Source organism: Conger conger, chromosome 1 (genome assembly GCF_963514075.1).
Source record: "Conger conger chromosome 1, fConCon1.1, whole genome shotgun sequence".
Classification (NCBI taxonomy): domain Eukaryota; kingdom Metazoa; phylum Chordata; class Actinopteri; order Anguilliformes; family Congridae; genus Conger; species Conger conger.
The window spans coordinates 31797814-31810884 of NC_083760.1; the positions used below are offsets into that span (position 1 = coordinate 31797814).

Genomic DNA, 13071 nt, shown 5'->3' on the forward strand with positions numbered 1-13071 from the left:
AACTGGCTGTTATGATCAGATGATATAAAACTACAGCTCAGTTGTGAATTTAATGGAAGGAGGACATTTGTGTTTGATGTTTATGGTGAAATATGGTTATTGGTTTTTAATGTTATGTGGTTGTTTTGTTCTTGTTATAGTCATTATAATCTTGAGCTCCAGAAAAGACTGGTTGATAATTTGCGGGTTTAACCGGGTAGCCGTCCACTAGCAAAGCATCTTCTTAAGTATGTTGAAAAACACTGGATAAAGGAATGGCCAAAGGTCCCCCCCAATACATTTCCCAATCTTATAAACATTACAGAAGACAACTCAGTATATTCATCCATATGAAATATTATATTTATTTTAAAAAAGTAAGTGAGCAATCGTATTAGTGTAAAAGAATAAAACATTCCCATTTTTGAGCAATAGAGGTCATTTCCGGACTTGGTGAACTTTTGTCAATGTTTGATGATATTATATCCCTTTATGTCCAAACATAAAAATAAAATCAGGACAAACAGGATGCCTATGCACCTGTGGCTATTCGCCCAATAATAATAATAATAATAATAATAATAATAATAATAATAATACCTAGAATATTACAGTACCGGCGACAACCAAAATATTAGCAAACATCATGTTCTGGAGTGATATTTTCAAATATTATTACATAACAACCTAAAGTTTTTTGTACTACAGCATCAAAGTGAATACAATAAATGAATGGCCCAATACTGCGAACAGTGTGTAAAAAGAAAACCAAATGCAAAGAACGGCAGGAAATATCAACAGCATTTTCCATTTCAGCTTCCCATATGAGTCAACACTCATATTACAACTGTGCATACAGAGTCACGTAATATAAATGCAATTAAAAATACCAAATAAATACAACAATATGAATGGAATAATGGAAAAAGATAAACAAGAAATAAGAAAGCAAAAAAGGTAACCAGAGGGGTCTTAAGCAATTGACCTGAACAACTTTACGATTTCAATGGTATGCCAATACGTAATGGAATTGAAATGAATAATGAATACTGCATCTTCAACTGGGATTATTCGCCAGGTTAGCATACAAGTTACAGTCCATTTCTTCCTAGTGGACACATACACACATAAGGCAAGTTTAAAAATGCATCCCTCTTAATCACACGTTAAGCAGCCTGAATACAAATTTGGTAGTTTTGGCCACATTACAAAGCTGGCTACTTATGGATGTCAGTGGTGCCACTACAAAGGTTGCGGTTCTTGAATTTTCCAAGGCCTAACAATTCTTTAAAAAATACCATAGAATTAAAGAGCATCTTACACCAACTTTTCAGAGAAACAGAGACTTACCTGGTACGTCGCACAGGATTTTTGGGAACAGTGAAGGCAAAAGGAGACATGGGGCGGTGGACCCAAAAAACCCTCAAATTTTGACAGGTGTGTCTTTTGTGCATTACAGCCCCAAGCAATAGCAATCAAAACCCCACCCCCCGCTGCCAACCATTCCATCCTCAATTTGCCATGTCTGTGCCCAATAAAACCTCGAAAATACAGGACCAATAGTGCACCTAAATAAGTTTCTGTCAAGAGACTGGGTGGTGTAAAATAAAAAAGGAAATAGGCAGGAGTTACTGGCATAGTTTTGTGAGATTCATAAACAGACGTGGGCATGGCTTGCAGGTCTGCAGGCCTGGCCTGATTGTGAGGTGCCCTATCACACCCACACCACTGTGAGGAGGTGCCCCATCTCCATCAGGAGGTGCCCTGTCTCTTCTGCTGTTGGGTGCGGATCAGCTCCAGCCGTTTCTTGCACTCGTGGAAGCAGGTGGACAGGCTTTTGTTCTCCTCCGTCAGTTTCTTGTGCTCCTGAACCAGGCGGGATGTGTTCTGCTGGTCCTTCTCGTCCCGGTCCAACTCTGCGATCAGCTCTTTCCTGCAGATGCAGGAGGGAGGGAGGGAAGGAATGAGAGACAGGGAGATTACATTCAAAAACTGAAGCCAGCTTCCCTGAGTTTCAGAATTACAGAACTCCTAAAATACATAGTGGGGGAGGTGATGTGTCCTCCTGTCACAAGGTGAGAAACAACAAGTCATGCAGATAATTTATTGGTATTATCATTTGTTTATTATTATAATTATAATTATAATTATTATTATTGTTACATATAACTTGCCAATTGACCTCCCATAAGTTATTCATTTATTTAACTGCAATTTCACTGGTCTAATTTGAATGTAATGCTTTGGAAATGCTGTCATATACAGTCATCCAATAAAGCATGATTGAAGTGGGAGGGGGAGTGGAAAGAGAGAGGGAGATGATGGACGCAGGTGGTGAAGAGGATGAAGGGAGAAGGGGAGAATATAGAAAGAAGGAGGGATAAGGGAAAGGATATAACAAAAGGGAGAGGGACAGACAGGGAAGACTAGAGGAGAGGAGATCAGGAGAGAGGGACGGTCTGTAGAAAATGAGAGGGAGAGAGGGACAATTACAACAGAGAAAGTATCACAGATTGAGGGCGAAAAAAAACAGAAGACAGGGGCTTGATTTGTCTGAAAAGCATTTCACGAATCCACCCTCCTGATTACCGTCATTATCCCTCCTTCCTTTCACCAGGGGACACAGACGGATATTAAAATGCTTCCAAGAAAAATATATTTTCTTCCCAGAACACTTACAATAAGGAGAGGAAAGAGCAGAGCCTTTGGAGGCTTGTTTCCTCACTTACTTTCTCTGGAAGAGCAAGGCGATTTCAGTCTGTACTTTCAGGTACTCCTGTGCCATTTTGCAGTGCTGTTCAAACACAGCCATGGACTCTTTGGAGTTGGGACAGGGAGCTAGGGGCTAAAAAATAGTTTGTCAAACATTCCATACATTATAATTACATTACAAAACATTATTACATGAATGACATTACAATTATACCTCTGATACCATTAATTAGACATTAATACCTCATTACATTACATTGTTTGTGATTACAAAAACTAATATAAAAAAGGCATTTTCAAGTAGAAATTGTGATGATGGGCTGAGAAAATTAAATGTATTGTTTAAAAACACACAGAACTGCATAAAACAGATCAACAATTTTGAGGAGTCATTTGCAAGTCTGCCAGAAAAAGGCGAAGTGTGAACGCAATTACTGCACAAGTTCATGGTCCCCATAGCAACAAAATAACAAAAAACACTTTTGAGCGTTTAATTAAGATAAATCTGAGAAGAATCTTTTACACAAGCGGAAAAGACAGCTTTGAGACCGACATAACTGAAAAAAATCTGATTTATACAAAACAGCTATAATCCATTTGCAGCTATAATCCATGTCAAGTAAATCTGTTGATATATTGTGCTGCGATGCATTCACCTTCCGGCAGATTTACTGAAATGTATTTTCATATTATTTTTTTTATTTTTTATTTTTAAGTTAAGTTTGCATGCATTTGGTTTGTTTTGATTACTTTAAAAAGTCATTTTATGTCTATCCATGATTTAGCAATAGGCAGTTCTTTTTAAAAGTGCGTCAAATAACACAATAACATATTGGCTATTTTTATTTTATGCCATATAATACAAGAAATACAAAGATCAGTTAAAATCGCATTGCCTTAAATAAAAAATCCAGTGATTTACACAGGTGACGTTACGGCGAGCTTATAGCTAAATCACAGCTACGTTGCTCAAGTGAGTGAGAAACACCACCTCGAGTTTGGTAGTTGGTTCGTTGGGAGCACTATAGATTTAGTTTACCCCTATTCAACAGCCAAACAAACCTTCAGGAACACAAATGCATGAGGAAAGACATACTTATATACTAAGCAATATGTCAATCATAGATTTAAAAAAACTGTTACGGTTCTGTAGGATTTTTGTGAGGATGCAAGAAAATCAATTAACACTGAAGTCCAAAAGGTGGTGAATGTACATATTGGCATTTTGGCAGACGCTCTTATCCAGAGCGACGTACAGTTGATTAGACTAAGCAGGAGACAATCCTCCCCTGGAGCAATGCAGGGTTAAGGGCCTTGCTCAAGGGCCCAACGGCTGAGTGGATCTTACTGTGGCTACACTGGGATTAGAACCACCGACCTTGCATGCACCAGTACCTTAACCACTACGCTACAGGCTGCCCCTGTATTCACTGCCCAGCACAGCTGTGTGTATCCCCAGTACCCAGAAGCAGGCTACACTCTAGGTAATGGCCGGTGTAATGCTTGTGCATGAAGTCACTCTGCCACAGAAATCAGGATGGGCTGTGACCCAGTGCTCTGCAGTACTTTTCCTCAGTAGTGGTCTTGGAGGGTCAGCTCATTTTTATTAAATCAGCAAACAATTCAAGTCCAAGAAACCGACTGAGGTGAGTTACCTGTGCAATAAACTTCTTTAATGGATCCATTAAATCCCAAGCAACAACAAAATCCAGCAGACCATGTCGCTCTCTAAGATGAGGATTGAGGACCAATGAGCTTATTTCCTAAAGCCTTGATTTTGAGGGACAGAGAGGGCCAAGAGCTCACTTACCTGCAGCTGGTGGTCAAGGGTCAGGTAAGCCATGGGAATAGAGTTGTCTGAACCACTGGTATCTGGAGGCAGACAAACAAGAGGTTCAACAGTGGCACAAGAGGACTAGAACCAACACTCCCAATACGGTAATAGGCTGAGCCATTCCATTCCAACAGGCAGTACATGTACCTACTTCTTGTAAAACGTTAGGCTACATACTGAGAGGGTTCCATCTCTGCATGGGGCGGCTTGTAGTGTAGTGGTTAAGGTAAAGGACTGGGACACGCAAGGTCGGTGGTTCTAATCCCGGTGTAGCCACAATAAGACCCGCACAGCCGTTGGGCCCTTGAGCAAGGCCCTTAACCCATTGCTCCAGGGGATGATTGTCTCCTGCTTAGTCTAATCGACTGTATGTCGCTCTGGATAAGAGCGTCTGCCAAATGAATCAGAGGTGACAGAGTCCTTGCTTTGCTTATAAGAAAAGACTCTTATTCAGCATTTTTTGCTCAGATTACTTGAGCCAATAATTCTGGAGAATACTGTATGACTACAATGGATCCACGCATGGACTTAATTCTCCTATCAATTTACACAACATAACATAATGACGGATTGGCTTTTTCTACCACAAAATAATACCTAATGCAGTCCTCTCCCTCTCGCGAGCTACAGGCCCTACCTGTGGGGTCGTCTGGGGAGAAGCTGTAGCCACGGCCGGCCTTGTCTGCAGCGATCATCCTGGAACTCGGGCTGGAGGACCTGCTGCTGCCTCTGCTTCCCTGAGAGAGAAAAGAGGATTACACCAGAGATCATCAAATCACTCCAGATCCAGCCCTGGTTTTCTTTACTCCCGGGTAATTAACTGAACAATTAGTGCTACAGTCTCTTCACCTGACTCCAAGGTAAATGGAGGGCGGAAAACCAGTAGCTCTCAGCCCTCAAGGACCGTAATTTGATGATGACTGCCTTACACTGTATAACCAAGGAACCAAACTCATGGAGGGTGATGAAGGAGACAGATATTTAAAGTGTCGGTTAAGCTAAAAGTTAAATATGAATGCATTCTTTTAAAATGTATAAGCGGGGGGGAAAAAATCATTTCAATAACGTGTGTCGCTTCTAAACGTGATCTGACATGTGGTAACTGCAAACATATTCACTTCAAGTTCACTTCTCATTGGCAGCCCACAGAGATCATCATAGACTGGTAAAAACTGGCTTGTGTAAGCAACATGGTCTTACACAAAGACCAAAACCAAATCCTCCCATAATGGTCAGTTTTCCTTCTCCCTCTCCAAACCATGGCCTGCCCGATTATCCTCAAAACTTCTTTCATTGGAGCTACACAATTCACGTACATACAATATATTGGTTTCAAAATGGCAGATTTTTCTGAAAGGCGACTAGATTGCACCCCTGTTTACAATTTCAAAATAAGCCTCAGCTGTGTTCTTCAGTAATTATGAACACTTCAAAAAGTACTGTAGCTTTTTTGAGACCGCCACCAATACTTGCAATACTCATATTTATCTGTATTTCATAGGTTTTGCAGGGGCCATGGGAGATTTGCGGTCTTTCCTACTGAAGGTTGGAATAAGATTCAACATAATTTATTATTAAGTAGAAGCTATTGGTATTCTCAGAAAACAGTGAAAAAGGAGCAAAATGCTAAAGTACCCAGATGAAGCTCAGGAGCTGCATCTGATGTCACAAAATCTCAACAGTCAAATGTAATTATTTAAATATTATTATAATATTTAATGTCAATATGCCATATAGGAACCAATATGAAATGCTACATATTTCTTTGTATGTAATACACATTCTATCAAATGTGATGCATTTCCTTACTGGGACTATAACCTTTCCTAACCTAGTCTGATCCCTGTCTATTCAATGAACAAGTCGTGGAAGCAAACACGCTCTTTCAAGAACCTGCTCGTTATTTCGCCATGGAATGTTTGGCATATCACCATTCCGACAAATACACCCATTTCCACAAATTGTAGCAAAGGTTCTACTTCCTTTGTGTCTTGCCGAACTTGCCATGACCCCATTTGTCATGCACATGCCGAGACGCTTGTGTCACTCTGAGGACAACAGGGGGGTGACAACCCTGTAAAGACAGCTGGGTGACACACACCCTCAGGAATGCTGTAAAGCACATGGGTGTGGGGAGCAGACCACATCTCAGCCAAAGCAACCACAACCAAAACAGCAGCACAACTTCATTGGGGGTGCCATGGAAAGCAGACACGTGTTCAGTTTTGATGACGAAATAGAATTTGTTTATCAATGATAGAGACAAAGAAAATTTAACTGAGCTTAAAACTGTCTCACACAGGTGCCTCCAAGGGTCTATAGAGAAAAAATAACATACCTTTACGCAATATATTTCTGTCAAAGAACTTACTGCATGTTATACAGAGATTCAGAATCGGTATCCTCTTAATGCTCATTCAAACCTATTTATGGAAGCAGACCAAGTGACCACGTGCTGCCATTTGTTACAAATGGCGCTACATGCCAACAAGCAGAAATGAAAGGAGGAAGCAGCTCCGATTTGGGTGAACTGCTGATGTATATACAGACACACAAACATACATGCACATGCATACAACACGCAAGCAGAAAGCCACACGAGCGCACGCCACACGAGTGCACACCACACACACACACGAAGCCGCATGCATACATGCATACACACACGCGCGCGCATACCGTACCTGACTGGATTCGGCCCCGAGCCCTGGCAGATCCTGCACAGATCTGCGCCTCTCACAGCCCCCTGAGGAAGAGAGAGCACAGGGGTAAGAGTGGCACTGCTGGAGGGGAGAGGGACGGGGGGCAGAGGGACAGCTGCAGAGTTTTCAGTCAAAACTCAAAACTCACAGGCATGTCAACATGTGCCGCACACACACACCCGCACACGCGTGCGCACCCACACACGCAACCCACACACGAGCAAGCACACCACACCTGGGTCAAATATGTAATTGTTCTGAATTCATGTAATTCTGAACGCATTACAAGGCTTGTCCGGTGTATTCAAACCTATGGAATACTCCTAAAAAGTTGCAAACCCAGCCTTCTGGTCTTCTTTCTTGGCTCGACTGCACTAGGCAAGACCGATCAAGCACAGAAAAGTATTTGAATCCAAAACAATTATGTAGCCACATGCACACACGCATGCACACACACGCACACCAAAAAATGCCCAGAAACACCAGCTGAAGTCCACACACCTTTACATACAGAGACCAGCAGACACACAGTATTCGCACTGATACTGACCACTCCAACTATATGAATAGATTCTGTCACATAGCTTGTTTGCGGTAGGGGGGGGGGGGGGCTTCAGAGAGCCAAATGTCATTGTTAGAGGAAGGAGTACGGAATATCAAGACATCATCATCTTACTCTGTGTCATGACATTAAGTACTACAGGTACACACTGAGGAGGTTACTGGATGTTCTCTACATTAAGGAGTGCCAAATGTTGGAGACCTCGAGCATCAGACAGGAGAGTTGCATGCCAGAACTTAGCAGAAGCAGAGCAGCCAGCAAACAGCATGGATACCACCCTCCAGCACCGATACCGCCTGCCAGCACTGGTACCTGTGAACAGGAACTTGGGGACCTCAGGTATGGTGCCAAACGAGGCGGTTTTACGATGCCCCTGTTTGTTTGGGGGTCGTGCTGTGGAAAACACACATGCAGTCTGTAGTGGGCTAAAGGCGGCTACAGTACGTTCAATTAAAGCAGGACGCAGAGGTGGCTTATAAGGATGTCCACAGGAGGGCGCTCCTCTCGTACTACAGCATGAGGACGGAACTGCCGGAAATGCGCGGGCAAGCTGAACGTAATCTAATCGTGTCAGCCCCGTACAGCAGGCACAACTGTGTTGGCGGTCGAGCAGAGCAGTTGTGGTCACAGTAATGTAAACCTTAGATGTTCTCTCAGTTCTCCATCTAATTTGAACTTTATAACATTAAAGATTGACCACAGTGAAAGGAAGGAAAATGTTGAGCTGACTGTGAATCCGAAAGACGCTCTAAACCTCTCTAGTGTTACTTGTGGGTCCAAAAGATGCCCTAATTCTCTCTGTAGTGTTACTTGTGAGTTGTAAAGATGCCCTAATTCTCTCTGTAGTGTTATCTGTGGGTCCTAAAGATTCCCTAATCCTGTCTATACTGTTACATGTGGGTCCTAAAGATGTCCTAATCCTCTCTTGTGTAAATGCCCTAATGCTCTCTATGGTGTTATTTGCCTGTCCTGAAGATACCCTAATCCTCCCAGAAGTGGTACTTGTGAGTTGTTAAAATGCCATAATCCTCTGTAGTGATATCTGTAGGTTGTATAAATGCCCTAATCCTCTCCATAGTGTTATCTGTAAAGATGCTCTAATCCTCCTGAAAGTGTTACTGTACCTATGGGTCGTAAAGATGCCCTACTCCTCCATATATAAGGTTGCCCTATTGTTACCTGCAGGTCATTAGACATGACCTAACCATCCCTGTTGTGTTGGTGCATGTGCATTCTAAGGTTGCCCTAGTGTTACCTGTGGGTCATTAGACATGACCTAACCATCCCTGTTGTGTTGGTGTGTGTGCATTCAAAGGTTGCCCTAGTGTTACCTGCGGGTCCTAAGGTGCCCCGGTACTCCAGCTCCGACAGATCAGCACTCATCCGCTTGCCCTCACAAGGGGCCAGGACCAGCGTCCGTGCCGACAGGCTCTCCACACTACTCCCTCTGGACAAAGGGAGGCCTGCACGCACTGTTTCCCCCTGCAAATGACAGAATAATGCTCGGAAGCTGCAATGGAAGAGCCTCCATTATTAAAACGGGAATCGACTCATTGGGCCCTATTTTCCGGTCGCGTCTGGCATGTCGCGAGCTGGCAAGCTGTTACTTTAGAATTTTCTGGACGATCCAGATGCCATTTGGGAATTTGGGAATTGACATGCACCGAAGTGGGAGGAGAGCCGCTGCTCGGGGAGTGTCAGTCAAGAGTGAGCAGCTCCGTTTCCATTCTGGTTCAGCTTCATGCAATTTTCCCGTCAGACAGGTCCGCATTTCACCCTTTTGCCACCCGCCTGCTCAACCCAGGTCTAATGCACAAGTCGCAGCCCAGTCTATGGCATATTGCTAATTTCTGGGCTTTCACATATTTCTCTATGGAGAGCAATGATGATTGATTCCTGTAGATCAGTGATTGCCAGCACAGTGAACCTTTATCCATAATGGGGTCAGGGGGAAGTCATCAAACTCTTGCTGCTCATTTTTTTTACTATACATTTTTGTCCTTTTCTTTTCCAACTTATCTATTATCCGCTGCATTTAGTAAAAAATTTTTTAGCACTTAGCCTTAGATTGCCTTTAAGTGCCATTGAAACAAAGAAAAAACTTTTGCCAGACTGAGATGAATTGCAGGTCTCTTTTAATAATTAAAAGATTTCAGCTGGTTGACCTATGTCAAGAGTATCACTTTCACGGCCGGACATGTGGCCTTGGAAATAGAAGCTACATAAGTGGTTGTACCTTCGGTTTGAAGTGAGGTGCAAACTTAGTCTCAATGGTCTTGATGGTGTCATTTCTCCCCTGGTCCAGGTTTCCATCACTTTTGTTGCTGTTGCAGGTGTAGTCCAAGTAGGAACCTGTGAAAGGGAACCCATTACATGGAGCTCTCTGCAAAATGTTTGGTAGTGGTTCGATAAAATAGGAAAGTTAAAACTAACGAAGTAGAGCAACAGACATGAACATGGCAGATATGTAGTACTTTAAATACAGAACACAGTAACTATAATGGTCCCTCTTGTCACTTCCAGTCGTTCTTAACCCCTCAAGTCTCACCAGCTCTGGGCTGGGCTGGGGCAGGTTTTTTTGTATTCATTCCTTTTTTCACGGTGAAATTTTCAATCACAATGGTAACAGGATAAACCGTTTGAAAGTGTTAAAACTCACACCATTGTTTTAGCGACAGCAGAACCTTATTTTGTAACATGAGGGTGGCAAAACAAGTGTGGGGGGAAATTGCCTTCTCTGCAATTTGGAAATCCACACTACAATAAATATGTTAATGTCAGTGTCCTTTTCATGGCAAGGCAGCGAACCAAATGCATAATAGTTTCTAGATAGAATATACATTGTTTACTTATTATGACGGTTGTCCGTTTCGCTGTTGCATAGTTCAACAAATGTACAAATGTAAATAATGTATTATCTAGATTTTATATAGGTGTTCTGGAGCACCGTGAGCTCACATACAAGCTTCTCTAACCAGTAACCGTAATGCTGAGTATAGGCGTTCTCACCATCCATGCGTAATCAACTACAGTATAACGCTTCTGTCAAGTAAAGAACTGACTATGTGCATGTTACTGAAGTGACAACTGAAAACCATTTTAGCTACTGTCCAATGTGCATAAACACACAACATTCTTTCTGCCTGGGTAACAACATTGTAGCAATTTCAATACGCAAACGGAGACTATTACGATTTGGCAACAACAGTTCCTTGAGATTGTATGCCAAAAAGGTTGACGTTTTACCACATACAAATTATTTTGCGGTGCCTATGTCTAAATAAAGGACTTGCTAAGGACTGTCTCGTCTGAGTGAATGTTTCTGAGGAAGACAGTGTAAACACCATTGACTCCACAAAAGAGGGCATTTTCAGTGATGTGAACCCATTTTACATAGAGCAATCTAATACATTCTCAAAATATTTGAGTATTATTCAGTAAGCTTGCTGAGTGAGCCTGCTCTGAATAATAAATCGCATGTGAAATTGCGGAAAGTGTTTGACTTTTTCGATGGGGGCTGGAATTTGACAAAAACTTCAATCAATGGACGTATAGTATGAATGAATGAATATGTTAGTAGCATGATATTATTGTCTGTTATTATTGCACTTATTTTTATGATCTTCTCGACCTGATGCTGTCTGATGAGAGTGCAAGGAGAGGGGAAGTTGAGCCTGAGAGATAGGGTGAGGTGACAGGCAAAGGGGGAAGTGTGAACACTTTTTTGTGTATCGTTAGTCAGCAAAATGTAGTTTACAATTTAGTTTCCATGAGTCTCCTTTTTTTTTTGTAAAACTACCTAGACATAGCTTCGAAAAACATTTTTGGTGAAATTTGTCATCAGATTTAAAACAGGATTTGGCTAGTGTTGTGGCTGTGGCTCCATTGTGTTTCTAACCACATCAGCCAGAGCCACAATTATCTGTATCCATTCAAAAACAGAAAAAACGTTCAGGTGAGAATAAAAGCTTCCCTCTTTCACTGTGTTTGGGCCTCTGTAACAATGCTTCAGTAATATGCAGAGTAATTCTGCCTCTTAGAAAACAAGCTCCAAAGGGTTACCTTTTAGAAGAACACCAGGATTATGCCTGTAGTCAAAACGGTTAAAGAATAGTAACCATTCTATTTCGGGTATGTCAGTTTCAAGCTTGTGTCAAGAAATGGGGCGATACCTTCAGGGATTAAAGAGGATGTTCCGAAACAATTGACAAATATATTAATGATGAAAAAGAAAGCTGAAATATGTACAATGTTTAACTGAAGATTCCTCATACATACCTGTGCTGGTGGCTGAATTACACTGTCCCTCATCTGAATACTGGTATGGGTACTGTAGGGGTTCATCAGATCCTGAAAGTACTTGAACAAAAGGAAAAACAGTTACCCCTCCAACAACTGCCAAACTATCTGTGCTTAAATTTTCCCACCAGATACATGACAAACAGAATCCATATTTCAAAGCTTATCAATTTATACCGCTTGATTCAGTGATGCTACCTTCATTAGGTGGATCATGATCTTCACAATCTCCTCCATGGCAGGGCGCTGCGATGGGTCTTTTGACCAACAACGTGTCATCAGACTCTCAATGGGTTTGGGAGATTCTTGATCAAGGGAGGCCTTGTACCTGAGTGAGATTACTTGAGAATCATTTGCAGCACATGAAAGCTCTCCACCCATTCCTGGGGTTCATTCCAGGGCTTTTGAATTTGATTCCTGAATTTGAATCTGACCCAAGAAGTTGAGCTTTGAAGACTTCAATGTTTGAGCTTTCAAAGATCTGCAATGTTGGTGCCTACAAATATAAAAATGCCAAATAATTAAACACCTGAATCTCACCATTGTGAACTTGCCCACAATGATGCGGAAGGCGGGGCCACCGATCTCATCAAAGGGCTTCTTACGGGTGATAACCTCCCAAAGTATGATCCCCCAGCTGAACACGTCACATTTCTCACTGTAGTTGCTGCCTGCAAACACACGACACACTGCTTGATTTGGACACCGGGCTCCTACATTGTAATATATAACAGCACTTCTGCAGGGAACACCTGAAATATACATTAATGGTTGAAAACAAATCTGCTGTTAACCTCAATGACTGGCATTATACGAGACTGGTTAATATTAACATTACTAGACTATTAGGAACCTAGTAACCATCTCATAATGATCAAACTGGAGTATATCTGTAAAATCTTTCATCTAATTGTTCATGTATTGCCTATTAAAAGGCTCATCATAACAATTCTGTCAAATGTCACGTATAGCGTCATCGAAGT

At 41.9% G+C, this 13071-nt stretch overlaps 1 protein-coding gene across 1 annotated transcript in view; it reads right to left on the reverse strand.

Annotated features, from left to right (window-relative positions):
- Positions 1-316: 316 nt before the first annotated feature.
- Positions 317-13071, reverse strand: part of LOC133123128 (mitogen-activated protein kinase kinase kinase 7-like) — a 17948-nt gene continuing 5193 nt past the window's right edge. The window contains exons 6-15 of the mRNA XM_061233458.1: positions 12643-12759; positions 12068-12250; positions 10026-10141; positions 9121-9271; positions 8102-8182; positions 7210-7271; positions 5163-5262; positions 4502-4563; positions 2709-2824; positions 317-1912 (exon numbers count right to left, since the gene is read on the reverse strand). Coding sequence (XP_061089442.1) covers positions 1732-1912; positions 2709-2824; positions 4502-4563; positions 5163-5262; positions 7210-7271; positions 8102-8182; positions 9121-9271; positions 10026-10141; positions 12068-12250; positions 12643-12759 — 1169 coding nt within the window. The 3' untranslated portion in view covers positions 317-1731. The remainder of the gene's footprint in view (positions 1913-2708; positions 2825-4501; positions 4564-5162; positions 5263-7209; positions 7272-8101; positions 8183-9120; positions 9272-10025; positions 10142-12067; positions 12251-12642; positions 12760-13071) is intronic.